Raw genomic sequence first — 18687 nt, forward strand, 5'->3', positions numbered from 1 at the left:
AGTCCCTGCAAGTACACTTACCAGAATATCCTTAAATTTCAAAAACATGCCATAAAAATGCATAATTTATATTTAAATCAGTGCAAGAAAATGAAATCATGTTAAAACTAAACATGCTTGCACCTCCAGTATTACAGAGTAGGTTGAACTAGAACACTGGTTCCTCATCGCTGCAGAATCCCAGAGCAACAGAACAGATGCTCCACACATCACTGCAGAAGTTAATAGTTCTTCAGAACACTAGCAAAAAAAGTAGGCCTGAGAGCTTGTAGCTGACAAAAAGAATACTACCTAAGCATTCAAAAAAAGAGGGAAAACATGCAGTGTGAAATTACATGCAAGCACAGAATGCCATCTCAATAGAAGAAAAAAAGATGACCCATTTGAGTAACTCATCCACTGAGCACTCTTGAGTAACCTGATGAGAAGGAAAGGAGAACTAGGTGATGAAGGATTTCAGTACAACTTCATTAAAAAGTGCCCTTTATCAGTTAGGATTCTATCACAAAATTTACAGGAAACATTAACAGTGTTTGGGGAAGAACAGAACAGGTTATATTAGTAACTTATAAACTTAAAATCCGACACAAATGACCAAGAACAAATAATACTGTGGTGGTTTATCTTGTCGCCTATTGCTCTTTTGCCTCAAATCACAAATCTACTGCATGATCTGCCACAGCTACAGGTCTTTTAGGAAAAACTCACAGCAGAAGAAAGGCTGGCAGGTCAGAGACTGCTTCTAAGGAGAAAACAATACTGGCTAGAACTGTAGTTTCTTTCAATCCCCCAGAAAACTTGCCTTCAGATCACTTATTTTTATAGGACATTTACTGTAAGTACACCATACCTTGGGAGTAAAATCGAGTTCTTCCTCAGAAGTGTGCCAACAGACATCACTCCCCTCTTTCTCCAAGCTTCTTAAAAAGTAAAGCAAAATGAGTACTGTGTCTCTCCAATCATTCCTCAGGTATGTGCTGGGTATGTTTAAAGTCTTACCTGAGTCTCCTTGCGACAAGTCATCTATTGCTGTTCAAACACAAATTGACATGTTGAAATTAGATTTGGCATGCTAAAAATTAAACAGCACATAGAAACATTTAACCTGGACATGTCATTAACATGTACATGTCATAACAGAATGAAACTTTGGGGAGTCAACTTAACGTAAGACAGCATGAATGAATGCATGCATTTCCAAACAACTGCTTTTTCAAGTCACACTGAATTGACAAAACAAAAAAGACTAGAGTTTTATCTCCTTTGAACTTTTATACCTAAAAGTTTAAGAACTACCTCTAAACTAAAAAAAAAACAGCATAGCATGAATATGCTACGTTAATAAACAGTTAACAAAATACTGGTGCTTTAGCAAGACAGTAAATAAATGAACTGCTGAAGTACTCATACTGCACACACAAGCACACACTATTGACAGAGATTTTACTGGTTTATATACTATACTAGCTGGTGCTCTACCCACTTACAGGTTATCCTGAAAAGGTAAAAAACATCAAAAAGCATAACCAAGATCTAAAGCTTATCCTCAGGTAGAAGAATCCCCAGCAGTTCTGTACGCTGCACCAAAAAGGGTATTCAACAGGCAAGACAGGCGTAACCAGGGCATTCTATGCTACGCTCCAAGCTTTCATCCATGTTAAGACAGCAACTTGCCCATAGGATCACAGGATAAATCAGGTCACAAGGGACCTCGGCAAGTTTCTCAGCCAACCGCCTCCTCAAAGCAGACTCGGCTCTGAGGTCAGATAAGGCTCACAGGGCTTTTTCCACTCTGATCTTGAACCATTCAAGGAGGGAGACTGCACAACCTCTCTGTTTTACTGTTCTCACCATGGTGAAGCTGCCCACATTCCATTAGAAATTCTCTTGTTTCCATTTATGCCTCTTGTACCTTTGCTTCATGTGACGCACCACTGGGAGGCACCTGTCTCTGTCTTCTCTTTACACGTACTGGAAGCTGCTGCTGGGTCCCCTTCAAAGTCATCTCTTCTCTACACTGAACAAGCCCAGTTCCCCCAGTCTCTCCCCAAAAGGCAAGTAGTCCTGTTGCTGGCAGAGTCTGATGGCCCTCCACTGAACTCGCTCACGGATGAAAGACCACTCTCTCTTGCACTGGGGGCTCAAAATTATACCCAGGGAGCTGGACACAACCCAGGGACTGCCAAGTAGCGGTGTACAATCCCCTCCCTCAGTCCCCTGGCTATGCTGCTCTTCATACAGCCCAGGACACCGTTAACCTTCTCAGCCGGCAGGGCACCCTGCTGGCTCATTCTCAGCTCACTTTCTGCCAAGACCCTCTGGCTATTCCCAGCAAAGCAGCTCTCCAGCCAGGCAGCTCCAGCACGTGCTGTAGCAAACGGTTGTTCCTTTCCATGTGCAGGACTTGGCATTTGCCCTTGCTGAATTCTGTTAAGACAGGCCTGACAGTCCATTTACCCAGCTTGTCAAGATCCCTCTGAATGGCAGCGTGGCCCAGATGCACATGTTGCAAACTCAACGACAGCGCACTCTAGCACACCACTGATGTACTAAAGAAATCTGAACTCTAGGAATCCAGCCTGAAGAGTGCGAAAACCTCTCAATTATCAACAACTAAGATGAAATAAAAGGCCTCTTCAATTCCCTGGACAGAAAGGAAAAAACCAAATAGAGCCTCCACATCGTATCCATTTCAGCATTCCTCAATTCCTCGATAATTAGTTCTCGTTAACTATCATCACAAAATGAAGTTGCTTATAAATAGGAGATTGGTGGCCTTCCATAAAGTTGTATGATGACAGCCAAACCGAGGTCTTAGACAAAATCATTAAAAGGAAAAGAAAACAAAGGGCATATCGTGTTGAGTAAGTTATCTGAACTTTTGCTTTCCATGGATAGTAACTTTAAGCAATGATCAAAACCAGTTCCCATTCTCCTTTAAAAAGCAAGAGAGAAAGTTTATGAGCTAGTTTTCAGACAGATCTTGATGCCCTACTGTAGAAATGGGATCTAGAAAAGTAGTGTCTAGGGATCACTTGTTTCTGCTTTAATTGAAGTCCATTTTCATTTTGGAGTAGCAGAAGAGCATTTTTTTTTTAATATTATTTACTATCACTAATGACACAAAGCTATCACTCAATTCAGTAATAAAGGACCCATGCAAAACACGTAAACAAAAAGCACCCAAAGCCTGCTCTCAAACCTAATTTATAAAACCAAAACCATCAGAATAGAGACCTCCAAGATAATAAACATCACAGGTGTGTTAGTATATGTACATCACACAACATGTTCCATAGTTGAAATGCTACTGTATAGAATACCTTTCTTTGGTTTTCCTGTTCTTGATGTCTGGCTAGGAGATTGTGGCATTCCTATATCCATTTAGGGAAAGGCGTGTCAAGGACAGACCAAACAAGGGCACCAGAATAAATGTGAATTCCCAGAAATCTGGAAAACATAACCAGTACATTAACAAAGCTATAGCAAGGGGAGAATGTACTGTGACCATCAGCCTACTCTACAGTTACAAGAAGTAGAAGCCAAACCTATCACAACCTACAGAACTCTACTCTTAAGGGACAGTGTCAAACAGTGTAACTTAATTTACTTGCTCCATTGTAAAATACCTATATTCCAATCTTTTGAAACACTGAAACAGATTCTTGGCAGTTTACTGTACTGCCAACTTTGTATTTCTCTCAGCTTGACTAGTCCTTGCTCAGCACTGACTGCCAATGCAATTCCTTCATATTTGTAGAGTGTTTTATACGTACGGCACACTTAAAATCCCTCTGTCTAAGCATCCCAAAAATCTGTAGGTGCCAACAAACTTTGGAGATACACTAGCCAGTTGTGTCGATGGTGCCGGATGCAAACACAGCCCCCTCCTACCTCAGTTTGAAGGTAAAAGCCCTGCATATATTGATTTGACCATGCTGAACTGTTCACATAGAGAAGCTACGCTACCAGCCAGAACGCAGGCATGACAAGCAGTCAGAGTGAATACCCTGTTCCCCCAGGGCTATAGGGCAGGCCACAACTGGACCAAAACGGGTGCACTGACTGGTGTGAGTGTCATGCATGTGTGCTTGTGTGTGTACGCGTGTCTATGTGTTGTGGAACAGAAGCTTTAGAATATAAATCACCATCCGCCTGCTCTACCCATCCTACTTAGTAAAATTTTATTTTTTATATCAATGAATGGTGTGGTTGTTATTGCAGCTACCCAACACCACATGTCTTTGTGACAAGGCCGTAACATTTGCCTCAGAGCAACAGGGAGTCCTGCTTATATTGATGTTACCACAAATATATGGAATGGATGTGGCAAGAGGACTCCTATCAAAAACACACATGTAAGAGTTAAAAAAAGGACCTCAAGATTGTTTCTCATTCCTTCTCCATTTCTCAATTTTCTTAAAAGGTGATACAGCAGATATAAAGCACACTGAAGAACTCGTTTCTTTTCCAAGAGCTCAAAGACAAAAAACCAATGGTTTCTGTAGGAACAATACACCAATACGCAGTGCAGCAGCTAAAAAAAGCTGCCACTGAAGACATACTAGAAATCTGAACCCTCGCTTTTAGAAAAAATGCATAATTACTTTTTGCCAAAGAAATTCCAACTTCAAATCTGAAAAGTCTGTCTTTCGATATACTAGAGGTGGAAGCCATTCATTTGGAGGTTTTTGCAAGTCTGTCTGCAATCAACAAAAAGGTTCATGTTCTGACAAAAAGTAAACACTCAAATAAGCATGAGCCAACCTCTTAAATATACTGACTTGCTCACTAGAAGCGAGTATTTTGAAGAATGTTCAACAAGTGCAAAAGGAATAAGGACTACATTGAAGATCCCAGAAAAACAGGAATGAAGAGCAAGATTAAAACAAAGAATTCAAAGTGGGTATTCCTCCGTTGTCTCAAGATCAGTCTAGCTTCTCCTCTAACAGGGGCTTCAAAGCTTTTACTGCAGCCTGTCAAAGGGACTCAGGATGCAGGACCTGCGCTTTGTGGGTGCAAGCAAGAGACTGCAGAATCAATGCCACCAAGTGCTCCCTGCATGCTACTAATCCCTCTCACTCAACAGGCCGGGGTCATTTTCTAGGAGACTGAGCACAAGGAGAAAAAGATTCGTACCACTCAAGAAAAACAAGCCCTACTATAAACAGTTTGAGACCACAGCACACTCTTTCTCCTCCCAAGTCCTTAACCCACATAAATATTCTCTTCACACTTACTAGGCCTCTTCAAGTGAGGATTTCCCATAACATTGTGGACTTATGCTAGTAGTATTACTGTCTTCAAGGAACTGAGCAAATTACTTGGTTCAAGAACCCGTATTTCCCTGAGGGCATATTAATTTTGGAATCACACAACAGTATTATTCTTCAAGCCACATATTTTAAAATAACCCAGGCCTGTCAGTCATCACAATGTGGTACCACAGCAATTATCTATGTGCACAGGAGGCAGCCACAGAGTGCTGTTTGGGTAAAAGCAACATTTTGTTGATTAAACTACCTGTACCAAGCCCTTTCCAAAAACAAAATAAAATATAAAAACCTCCGCATCTTCCTTCGGTCTATCAAGAAACTTTACACATCGCTGACTAGATCAAAATAACTATTCCTAAGTCAAAGGAACGAAGTTTGGCTCTAAATTAAATTCCCCTATCTGGGAAAAGTGAATTTGGAAAAATATGTCATGAAATATGAGCAAAACACGGGATATTTAAAAAAGGAGTAATAAACTGTGTTTGAACACTGTCTGCTGCCCATTTGCCACAAAGTTCTGATGTAACACCCTTAAAAAAACCAGAAAGGATAGAACTTCCCACCATAGGGCCTGAGATGTAAAGTACAAGACAGTTCATTCTATATTAAAAGATTAGTTTTCTAAGATTCCTCTAGGGCTATATGAGCTCATAAGCATAGACTGGATCTTAAAAATTAAGGAGTGGTTGGTTTTTTTTAAATTTAAAATGAACTCACTGAAGGAGCTGATTTTTTGATAACAAGGCAATTCAATTGTTTTTCTGGATCACAGGTTAATGTGGACTTTTTAACGTTTATTTCATAAAATTACTGGAAGTAAAGGTGTTATTTATTTTTACTGGAAATCAAACTACGTCCATGAAGATACAGTACACACAGAAGTTGCATTATTGTTTCTAACAAAGTGACTTTTCCAAGACGATTTTTCCTAAGTATGTCTCTACAGCACCTACACAGAAACAATCGTAACTGATGCTGAGAAATAAGACAACTCACTAAAAGCAGCTTAGTGCAGGTGAAACTATTAATATTAGAACACCACTGCACAAACTCAGTGGATATCAACAAGACATGTACAGTCCTGCTAACTCATCTGTTGCTTCCCAACTACAGGAAGATGAACAACTACTCAGGATGAACCTACTGCTTTTGCAATTCGTTTTCACAATCTGAATGGCCATCTATAGGTACAAGTACACACCCCAAAACCAAAACCACTCTCACCTAGTTCCTTCCCTGTCCCCCTTCTCTCTCTGTATGAAAACCTATACAGATGGGCAATCTGGCAGGCAGAACACAACAACCCGGTAAGTGGGCCCGTAGCACACAAACCGCAGCTGCCTTCACCCCTGACAAGAAGCACCTCCAACCAGCAACAAGTCAGCATATTCACAAAGCTTCTTGCGCTACCCCACCTGATGCCTCCACTAAAGTCAACGGCAAACACAGTGAGCGCTGACAACACAAACCCCCTAAAGAAAAGGCCACAGTGATTTTCCTCGTGAGCTCCTGCGTGATTAAAGATCCTACCTCCTCTGTCCACAGCAGGTGCACCCAACGTCAAGCCAGCAGCTCTGGCCCGGTGAGGAATGCCAGGTACTGTGTCGCCTTGTGCACCACCTTCGTCTCTGCCTCCCCGGAATGCGTATGCCACCGGTTGTTTACAAAGACTATATAGGGAAAGAGAAGAACCATATTTGGTAAAAACAACCACATACTTGCTTATACAGTTTAATAGAACAGTTAACAGCCACTTATCCACCCTACACGTATTCATAGCCGTATGAATTCATATACTTGTATGCATTCACTGAGAGTAACACAGAACTTACTGCACGACTACTACATACTTCAATATTCACTACAGTCATGTTCACTCCAGAGGTGCATATCCACACCTACGAAGCTATTAGCTCCAGCTCGGCACAGTATTTTCAGCTTAGCTGTTAAGCCCACATAACCACCTCAGAGAAGGGATACGCACAGGTACAAAGCTATCCATAAGAGGGGTGAAACCGCTCCAGATTTTAACAAAAGGGATATGTTAGATCTCGGAAAACAAAAGGATGGTAGTTCCTGGTGATTGTAGTGGAAGTCAGTAAGGACAATGGTGCTGGTCTGAGGAGAGGACTGACATGCGTTTCAGTTTGCCACGTTCTACCTCTGGGTAACTGTAGGATACAGACATGTTTTAGAGTTTGTATTGGGCAGGTGCAAGTTTAGCATCAAAACTTGAAATCTAACAGACAATTCGGGGCGGAAATTTTCTTCAACATCCAGATTAATACTAGACACAGGGAACGATACGTATCAGAAGACGTCACTGAGCACAGCTTCAGGACAGCTTTCAACACACCATTAAACCTTGCTGCTATTACCGAAAACATTCAAAAGCCACACTGACAACTGACAACCTATTCTAACAATAAAGTCAAAAATTTACCTAGAATATCCATGAGTAACAGCATAATCCTCAGCTGTCCATCCGTTAGTGTCTTTATGGAAAAGATCAGCACCGTATCGAAAAAGAACTTTTATTAAATTAAGCTGTCCACCAGATGCTGCAGTCATAAGTGGGGTTCTGAAACACCAAAAATATGTTATGAAGTAGATCATTTGACACAGACACTGTAATTATTTTTATTCCTATTTGCTCTCAAAAACTACTTTCCTCATTATTGAATGAGCAAAAGAAAAAGAAGTTTTCATTAAATATTAAGAGCAACCATAAAATACAAGAGGGAGTCAAAACAACCAAACCTTCAATCTTCAGACAAAGCTTCCATGTAGACAACACTCACATACAAACTATGCCACTATGCAGGAGATGTTTTTTCAAATTGAGGCAGCGCTGCTGAGCTAACAGCATGTTTCCTGCCAGAAGGGCCACCACAGACAATGCCTTCTTGTAATCCTCAACGAGGAAAGCACCCACTGAGGTATGACAACAGCCAAGTAGCAGATGTGCTTTCACAAGTCACACAGAAATAGCTGCTATGTGGCTCCCTGGGTTTTTTTCAGAGCTCACTCTCATGCCTCTGATTAATCCAACCTAAAGAATACTAAAGAGACCCATGCAGTTTTGACAAACCACTCACCTTTCACAGTGATCTCGAGCATGCACATCAGCTCCTTTCTGCAGAAGAAACTCTGCTATATCTTCATGATGTTCAGAGATAGCAAGAATAAGCAGAGTGTTTCCCTCCTGAAAGGGCAGATAAATACATTTAAAAATAAAAGTAAAAAAAAAAAACAACCCTACAAGAGAAAGACTAATACAACTTCTTGAAAGAACTTCTTCAACAAACACAAAAATTTACCTTATTCCGAGCATCAATATTGGCATTATGCTCAAGTAACAGCCCCGCTACAGTTGTATTAGGAGATCAGACAGCAAGGTGAAGGGCAGTGTTGCTGTCAGCATCTGCCAGATGTGGGTTGGCACCGTGCTCTAGCAGAATAGCTACACATTCTTCTTGCTGGCACTGTACTGCCTGGGAACAACACGCAAAAAAGGAAGAACTGCCAGCACTCTGCTACAATTGCCCCAGCTTCCCAATGCTGGAAAATAAGAGCACCTTCAAAGCTGAGCTAACATATGCCTATTCCACGCTGATTACCAGATGCATGCTTCTACGCAGAGCTGTGTAAAGAATCCTACCAGCCACCTCTCATTTAATGCACAGTTGACAAGCCCCACTTGAAAGAGCATAACATATTCCACATACCTTCATCAGCGGCGATCTGTTATCACTGTCAGTAAGATTTAGTTTACACTTGTTTTCTACGAGATATGTAACAACATTCACATGGCCATTCGCAGAAGCAAGATGCAGAGGTGTCCTAAAAATTAAACATATTAAATTAGCACAAACAGACAACTAGAGAAATAATTTCAGGCTCTGATAAATTGATATGACCACAAGTTTCACTTTGCACAAAGCAAGCTTAAGAAATGATTTCTCATTCCGTTACCAGTAACAGCAGTTGCGCACCAAACACCCGAGACTGGCCAGCAAAACCCCTCTGCAGCATCTGCTTAGTAAGGTGCCATTTCCTTCACTCTAGAACTTAATCTGCACAGATTCCTGTGCCCAGGCGTTGGTCACTGCCTCCAGCAGGACTACACCTGTGGTGCAGCAAAAAAGACCAAAGTTTGGGAATCTGAGAACTATGGCAAGCAACCCTCTAAGTTCTATAATTATTCATGTGCCAGAAGTATCAGAGATGTAGATGGGCTTTATATAAAGAGTATTAGCATTTCCCTACACTTCAAGAATTTCTGCTTTTTCTCTAGCTTGCTTACTACTGCAACAAAAGCAAGTACTCACTTGCACCAAAGTGCCCCCCATAACATGCAGCAAACCAGACAGAACACTGTAATCCTGAGTACAGGAAAGTAATACCTGATCCTTCAGATATGTATAACTACAACAGTCATAATAAGCCTACTACAGAGGAAGTCCTCTCCAGGGAGGGAATACTGTGTTTCCATAATACATGACCAGCATAAGAAAATGAAACTCTTTTCTTCAAGTTAAAGCCTTGCCAGAGGGAAAAAAAAACAACCAACAACAACAACAACAAAAACCAAAACACTCCTTCAAACCACAGAACATCTTAGGTCTGATGTCAATTAACCAGCCTACTTATACTGAAAGAAATTGCCCAGAAAGTCCTTGCATGTGTTTTCCCCCTAAATCAGAGGCACAAATCAGCACAAGCTTCACTCTGTGCAAAAGCAAAGCACCTCCTGCTCTGCAGGACACCTGTCCCAAGAGAGCAGAAGACAAGCCAGAAAACAGCTGGGACCTTCCTCCCTTGAAGGTGATGCAGTAACAATCCCACAGTTCCTCAAGAACTGAGGGGAACACCAGCACTGGTTCTGAACCACATCGCTGTAGGTAGGTCCTTCTCTGTATTTAGGAAAGCTCAACTAGCCTTGCAATTGTTTTGGTACCTTGCTGAGACAGGAGCACAACAGCTCCCTGGCTAAGTGGGAATGGAAAGGGAGAGATACACAAATGCAGTGGCAGGTGATGCAGAAACACAGTAATCTGTAACACAGATAGTTGTTACAGGGCAGCTGACATCCTCCTCCACTGCAACAAAGATGAGGATGAGAGAAATACAGAAAACTTCAAAGAATTTGTAATGTCTTGCTACAGACAGGGAACAGACTGGAGCATTGACAGAGGAGTAGCTCAAGAGCAACTACCGCCACTTTTTGAGAAATTTCCACAGAAACATGCAGGATTCTTCATCTCTGAAGAAATGACTGACTGAGATTATCTGAAAGCTAACCAGGACTGGTTATGAAGGAGTCCACAATCATCTGAAAGCTGCTACTACCAACCACTAGGAAGCATGACAGACATGAAGTAGTCACGATCAGCTCTGCAAACAGAAAAGCCTTCAGAAAACTTGTGGACTTGTTGCTGTCCTCCTCAACCAAGCCTCTCAGTCTGTCAACAGGAGACGGCTCTGCTTGGAGCAAGGCCTGCTGTGCTCCACGGAAGATCCACTTCAGGGAACAGGCTGGCAGAGAACACCAGTGTTCAGGGTTGCCTGTCCCTGCAAGAGGCCTCCAGTAACACCGAAGTTCTTCCGCCACCCAGCCCTGGGGACACTGCCCAGATTCTGTTCCTGCTCCTGCTGCTGCTACGCTGATCACCTACAGAGTAGAAGAGAACTGCTGATGCTGAGCCGCCACGAAACAACCCCACTGGGAAACAGCAGGTTGGCAGTACGCACTTTGAACGGCGCTTGAGCCGACAACCCAGCAGCTACAAGCCAAGCAATGAAAGTGCTGGAGTTCAGTCTGACAGGCAGCTGACAGGGTAAATCTCCCTTAGCGATGAGCTCTGACCCAGGATCCATGACTAGCTGGCATTGTGCCTACAGTGCTTCCAACTCTGTGCTGACTTTTGCCCGTCTCTGTCAGTGAGGCTGAAGGTTTGGCTAGACCACCTCTGAAAGCTGCCTGCTCCTAACTGATGCTGTATCAAGCACACTTTCGGGAGGTCTTATGGGCTACAGGACCCACTTCATGGAAGGAACCTGTTGGTGTGATCCTTGCCATGCTCCTGGTGCAGGATTTTGCTTTTGGAAATCCTGAGCAGCAAAACTGAGATATTCATACAACCAATGCACACATTATGCCGTTACTTTGCATTATTTCCTATTCTTCACCTCTATTTCCAATGATACCAAGTCTTCCAACACGAAGCCCTGAAATGCAACTGCATCTGGTGGTCACTCACAACACACATCACACCCACAAGCACTAAGAGGGCACAGGTGGCCTTGCAACCCTCATGGCTGGTACAGGGTGCAGTGGCTGCAGCAAGTAGGCAGGCTCTGTCCACCCAATTGCTCTCAGCCTCGCTTTTCAGCACTGGGCATTATCATGGCAAAACCACCACAGTGCTCATCATAGTATGCTGCCTTTTCTTTCTTCCCTCCCTCTCCCCCCCTGCCCCCGGCTTGTTTTTTAGTTTGTGACTGTATTTGTCCTGTTATAACACTGCTAATTGCCTGGCACACAGAAGGAAACCCTTCAGAGGAAAAAAAGCTTTCTAGACAAGATGAACTTGAAATGCAAAAACTAGCGAAATTTCATACCAGGGTCTGCTAAGAGCTGGTGACTGACTGCTGAGTGAATCAGTAAGCAGTAAGAAGAAAAAGAGAGAAACTTTCCGAACTATTTCCATAAATGCCATCGGGCACCTTGACTCTGGCAGCTGAATTATGCACAAAAGCGCACTCAAGCCACCTTAAATGGCATCCCCCACCTGCAGCTGCATAAACAAATACTGGCTGGCAACACTCAGGCACACAGCCCACGTGCTGACTGACTGCACTCTTCATTGCCTTCCTACAAATCTAGACAGTTTCAGGTGTTTTCAGGGCAATAAGCTAGCTGGCTGGCAAAAGTCCCGTCTTCAGAAAAGACAGCCCAGGATGCTGAAGTACTCTGATTAAACCAGCATCTCCTCTGAATGTCATGGATGTTTTGACTCAGTCTTTTCAGAAAAGGCATTAACAGCTCGACACATCCAAGACCCAAAAACTTCAGCTGATTCCCTTACGCTTATGGTGGATCATGAGGAGCTATGCTGCAGCCCAGGGCTTCTCCCTAAGATATAACTGCCAAGTACTTGCTGTGCTTGACTCAAAAGCACACATCCTAACACCTGCCAGAAGCAGCAGCTTCCTCTGCATGGCACTGCCCAGATCTTCCAAACCAAGGCACTAATTAGCTGTACCAAGGCCACAGAGCAAACAGCAAAGTAACTGCCACCTAAAATCAGACTGATGTTGCTTTTGGCTGCAACATCACAGTCACAAAAGGCACATCAGGCAACCGTCCACACAGCACCAATACACAGCACATTTACCCTTTCCTAAACGCAGTGCTTACCCCTCTTTTACTCCCAGCTGAGGCAGTGCAGCTTGCTCAGCTCAACTACTAACCCCGCACGCTGAGGCCTCCGAGGTGCAATGCACTCTGCCTTCCAAGCGTGCCTGGAGAATGGCCCTGAGGCTCCTTCTGCAACCCGCTCTGGCCAGGCTGCTGCCGGCCCCCTGCCGCTCCTGCGCCCCCAGGCAAGGCAACACCCCCGGGAACGAGGGCACGGAGGGGGCCGGGGCAAGACGGGGGATGCTCGGCCGACTCCAAGGGCTCCTGGCAGCACAGGCCTGGCTCCCCGCCCAGGCTGAGGCTCCTCGCAGCGATGCTGCCGTTCGCTCCCAGCGCCCTTGAGCTGCACCTGCGGGTCCCGGCGCTGCCCGCAACCCCCCCACACCCCGCCCCAGCACCGCCCGGCGCTGCTGCCCCCCGCCGCTTACCGCTCCGCCGCGTCCCGCTCGTCGATGCCGCATTTCTTCAGTCTCTGCCGCACCTGACCCAGGTCGCCACGGGCGGCCGCACGGTGCAGCTTGCCCAGGTCCTTCAGCCGGAGCTCGTAGGCACCGGTGGGGAAGGGCTTGGCGGAGCTGCCGGACGCTGCCGGCCGCCCCTTCTTCTTCCTCCCGAACCCGAAAAACCTCTTCATCCCGCGGCACGGTCCCGCCTCAGGGAAGAGATGGCGGGAGGCACGCGGCGGGCTGCGGCAGGCCCCGGGGATCGGGGGTCCCGGGGCTGGGCATCGGGGGATCGGGGGGCCCCCGGGGCAGGGACGGGGGATCGGGGCCCCGGGCAGCGGCCCGGTACGGTTTTCTACGGAGCGAACCACCAGAGGGCGGGAAGCCGAGCGCACAGGCTGCTCCTCAGCGCGGCAGCGGCGGACAGCGCCTCCCTCAGCGCGGGCTCTGCTGGCGGGGGCGGGGTCTGCTCCGGCGCGTGTCGCAGCGCGAGTGACGTCACTTCCTGCCCCGCGGTGCCCGGCGGCTCCCGCGCGGTGCCCGGCCGCGGCGCTGCGGAGCGGGGCCGGGGTCAGCGAGAGGCCCGGCGGGTGGCGGCGGCGCTGCGCCCCCCGCAGAGCACTCGGGCCGCTGTCGGGAAGCCCGGGGGGGTGCCGGCGTACCGGGCAGCAGCAGCTCCCCGCTGGCCCTGCGGGGCCCGCGCTGTGAGCTCGCGGGGCGGCTCGGGCGAGTTGGTTTTAAAAGAAAATGGCTCAAACTGGGAAAGCGCTTGTCGTTCAGGGCAAGGAAATCTCGTCAGGGAGTTATGGCCGAAACAGTTCTCGACGCAATTCGCCTCCTAGTTTGTTGAGCAGTCCTGCTTGTGTGCCATCGTTAGCCCTGGGCAAATGGATGCCAAAGGAACAAACAGCAAGGGTTAATATAGCGGGAGGGGGGCGGGGGGGGGGCCGGTAGGCATCATCTAGTTACCTGCCTTGCCAGGACAGGGTCAGAAAGTTACTTTCCAGTAAACGTGGCCGAGCTGGCACTGCCACAAAAGAACACAAACGTGCACTGAGTGTATGGAAACGCGGTCCAGAAATCAAGACAGGTCGTGCCTTTGGTATAGATAAGTTGGGAACCATCCTCCGTGTTGTACTGCTGCGGTGATGGCACGAAGTAGTTCAGCGTGGTGAAACCTTCCCATAAGTACCATATGGTTTTGGGGTGATGTCACAGTCCAGTATACCCTAGATGGTTTGACTCATGGAACACCTTGCCAGCACACTACTTCCTATTAGAAACTGCCTCTTGCCAATGAGTTTGTGAAAAATGGGAGAGATGGCAAAGAAAACCTAAATCAGAGAGAGGGACACACTTCACTGTGATTAGCGCTGAAAATATTGATTACAACAGGACAGGAATCTAGTATCACTTTTTAGGGAGGAGATTCAGCCCTTTGAAATACCTTCTTTTCCTTCATTGCTAATAATGGTACAGCTTCTAGAACCTTCCTTTTCCTTTCTGGAATGAGCCTTCACAGCTTTATCAAGCCTTCGCTCTGGCAGTGTTCTCGCCGACCAAAGTGGCTGATGTACAGTCACTTTCCTTAGTTGATGCTCAGTATATTAGCAGCATTCCGTTATTGCAGACGTGATCTCTAGAAGGAAGAACTATAATATTATTATTATTATTATTATTATTATATTTAAAAAAAAAAAGACCAAAAAAAGACTTTTGCTGAAAACACATCCAAGTAAATTCAGGTTGCAAAACCTGAATTCTATGAGTTTTGGGAAATGGCTATCAGCAGCAGCCATTTAGCCATTTCAAGAGTACCTCTGTAATCAGTCTGACCATTTAATGGGGGAATGGAGAGCAAAATGCATTTTTTAATTGAGTGTATTTGTTTTCTTCCAGACATTAGAAGAAAGGCAGGATTTTATTTACAAGGTGGCAATACAGAGTAAACACAATCCATCTCTGCTCTTTCCAGGAGGAAGTATTTCTTCTCCAGTCCTTTTTCAAGTGCACGCATGCTCAGCCACAAAAACTTGGGTTTTTTACAGGTCACTCCCCAGCCAAGACCAGGAGACTCTACAGTTCCTGTGCAATATTAAATGTTTCAGAATGGTATTACCCTCCCCCCCGTGATTACCCAGTTTTAGTTGGCAGGACTTGGTAGCTGGCTGGGCTGAAATTCAGTTTCAGGCTTTGAAGATAAGAGGGTGCTGATGGGTCCTGTGGATATAGTATTATGGGCACAACGGGCACTATTTGTTTATTATTAGCCAGAAAGGATGCAAAACTAAAAACTAGAATCTATCACCCAGAGCAACCTCAAAAGCACTTCTGGGAAATCTGCTTCTGGGTCTCCAAGACCAGGAAAGATGGACTGAGTCAGCTACTAGTAAGCAATAAGTTACTGCATTCATTTTTTCTGCATCACCTCACACTGCATTGTGCCCTGGGAAGCAAAGACACCATTCCGAAAAGCAAACCCCCACCTGCCTCCTGTTCAACTCGTGCCTGAGACAGGCTTCAGGGGGTGACCTTGGGCAAGGCCAACTGCACAGAGTTGTTCTGAGTGATGGTTGCGTTACTCCCCTCTCTTCCGAGAGGGAGTAACTGGGAACTCTTCCCAACAGAGCCACTCCAGAACTTACACAAAGATACCCATCTAGCTTTTATTTGCTTCCTCCATGACCCCCAAACGATAAGGTACTCACAGCCTGAATGGCAGGGATAACAGAAAACAATGAGTATGTAAGAACCTGACCAGAAGGTGCATGTGGTTCTCCTGGGTATTGGCTCGGTGCCCGGAGAATTTTCTGGGCTCACCTGTTCCAACAGTTCAGCCTTTTCCTTGTCAAGATGAGCAACGTGCTCTTCAAGGTGGGATCTTGACTTCAAGTGCTCCTCCCACGTGCTGTGCAAGTCCTTGGATGTCAGAGCCAGCATGTTCTGCTTCTGCGTCTGTGAAAGCAACAGTGGCAGAAGAAAAAAGTAAGGTGGCCGGAAAAGACAAGAGTGCAGGAGAATGCAGTAACTTACACAGAAACAGGCCTAAGCTCTCCTCCACCCATCCAAGACCTATGGCCAAGGTTGATGTGGAGTGTAAAACACACCTTAGGAACCATAACCAAGAAGAGCAGCTGGAGCTGGTGGGAAGAAGGAATACTCTAGAAGTGACAGGATGAGGTTACAACTTTGGAGAACAAGATGACATGTCCACGCACACACAAAATCACCCTACAGCTTTCCTGCCAAGCTCCTCTGGTTCCCTCTATACTTCAGTTTTCATAAGAGCACTGCAAAACATGGTGCAAAAGTACAACATTTGCTCCTACTTTCAACAGCTACAGTCAGATTTCTTCATATAGTTACAGACATTAAGTACCTTAGTTTTCAACTTTTTTTCCAACTCCTTTTGCAAGTGCAGCTTGTCTCTCTCCAGGTCACTGTGGTAGCGTGTAGTAACTTCAAGTGAAGCTTCTGACGTAGATTGCTTTTTAAGTGCATCAGCAAGCTCCTGCTGCAGTTGTCCAACCATGCCCTAACAAAACAGTTAAATGAGCATGAAGAAAGTTCTAAGAACATGAAATACGCCTTTAACTTATTTTATTATACAATTAGACCTGTCTTTAGATTGAACCCAAAGGTATGAAATTTTGCCTGCCACCAGCAGGCATCTGCGCAGATGATGAACCTCTCGTGATCTTTCTCAGCTGAGCACCTTCAACTATCAGCAGCTGTTCATGAGGATTTCTGTTTCCTAACACATAAAAAAGGCTCAAGTATTGTTCTTCCTTGAACAATACACAAGCACACACTGCAATCATGTATTTTTTTCTAACAAAACCCAAAGAAATCTGTTGTGATCTAAGAGCCATAGTTTGACTGCAAATATTACTCTGGTAACTGAAGGCAGGACTTTGTATTAGATTGTTCTTTGTTCTGTTTCTTCACTATACAAATACAATTAAATGAATGCAAATATCTGAAAGCTCGTTTGAGATACACTTTAAGAGTATGTTGAATCACATCCTCTTGTAGTCTTCTTACTGAGCTCGTTTTAGAATAACAAATGCCTTTATACTGATAGATTAGGTTTACAAAATTCTGGATAGCTCATATATATATATATATATACACACACACACACAATCTTCAAAAGGAGCCTGTTATTTTGGTAGTAAGAATACAAAGCAAGTCACAGATTAAAATGATTGACAGTACTGCTGGAATGTGGCTACTTATCATAAAAGAGAAGGGAAAGCTTAAGGTCACTGTCTGACATAAACTTTGAGGAACAGGCAGGCCCCTCAGAATCCTCAAAACATGTACAGAAATTAACAGCTGAACATTACTAATACTCTTCAATCTAGATAGCCACTAAAAGAGAAACTGTAGAAGAATGGCTGCAGAAGCGTGGCCTTAGAATCTCTGAAGATCTGCACAATCCAGGCCTGGTATTAGAACAGGCCTGTAATCAGAATTGTACTGAAGTTGCTGTGCTGAAGTTAACAAGAAAGGTAGCCTTGAGCTATTCTCGAATCCTGAGACCAAGTAATTATGTTGTGCCAACAGGCCGTGGCTGTAACAAGCTACAGCTGCTGGGAAAGCAGGTGCAAGGCCAAGAAAGATAGGGAGCGGTATGGGAAAATAGGGAGTAACAAACTACAAGGCTGAAGCACAGCAACACAATTAGCTACATGGATAGAATGCTTATTTTAGTCATGATAATTAGGGGTGTGAGAACCGTGCGCGTTTAGAGACTACTAACCAATTATATTTCTGCTTTAGGAATGTGCATGTGTATCGGTTCTATATAAGTAGTGTTAGAAACTAATAAAGTTGAGCAAGATGCATAACTCATATTGAGCGTCTTCTTGACTCCGGCGAACCCTTCTTCCAACAATTGGCGCCCGAACGATGGGAAAGCTGAAAATTGCTGCAAAAACTCTGCCTTTGCATCGCGACGGTGGGCTTTGCAAAATTGAGAGTCGCTGTGAAGAGTTTGAGCAGGAAGACGTCCATAAGGAGTAAAGGCATCTGAATCTGGCATTGATGTCGTGCATGGACCTGCACCGGTAAGACCGTTTTTCCCTCGATAATGGAAAGGGAAGAGGCACTCACGCTATTAACTGATATTCTTGCTAAGCGAGAGGCTAGCGTGAGCACTAAGAAGCTCCATGAGCTCTGTAGGTGGGCGGCTGAAAACGGACACTTAAAAGACCCGCAACTGCTGTTTAGTGTGACTGAGTAGCGAGCGGTCGGGGATTCCCTTTGCGATGCGATCCTTAGCGGCAGCAAGTTGGCCAAGGACTTGGGGACTGCCTGCCGGGATGTCATAAACCATTTACGATCCCTGGTTGCAGAGAAAAAAATGGCTATGGCTGCCTCAGACCTCCTCGGTTGGGAAACCGAGTCGCAGTCTACCCGATTATTTGGTCTAGGCGCTCCGTCTGCAAAAGGCCTAATTGTGCCCATTAAAAAATCTGCCACAGAGCTGTTACACCCGACACCATCTCCGGAGGGTGCCGCCGCAACAGGTGCTCTGCGC

At 45.1% G+C, this 18687-nt stretch overlaps 1 protein-coding gene across 1 annotated transcript; it reads right to left on the reverse strand.

Annotated features, from left to right (window-relative positions):
* Positions 1–849: 849 nt before the first annotated feature.
* LOC308056738 (ankyrin repeat domain-containing protein 7-like) lies at positions 850–13688 on the reverse strand. Its single transcript, XM_080372549.1, has 8 exons — positions 13128–13688; positions 9005–9119; positions 8375–8770; positions 7720–7857; positions 6807–6946; positions 3324–3450; positions 1000–1029; positions 850–920 (listed from the first exon to the last, which is right to left on the reverse strand). The coding sequence occupies exons 1-3, from the start codon at positions 13331–13333 to the stop codon at positions 8663–8665; spliced, it is 429 nt and encodes a 142-aa protein (XP_080228675.1). The 5' UTR covers positions 13334–13688; the 3' UTR covers positions 850–920; positions 1000–1029; positions 3324–3450; positions 6807–6946; positions 7720–7857; positions 8375–8662.
* Positions 13689–18687: the final 4999 nt, after the last annotated feature.

The sequence above is a fragment of the Falco punctatus genome (assembly GCF_963210335.1).
Source record: "Falco punctatus genome assembly, chromosome: Z".
In the NCBI taxonomy this organism is placed as follows: domain Eukaryota; kingdom Metazoa; phylum Chordata; class Aves; order Falconiformes; family Falconidae; genus Falco; species Falco punctatus.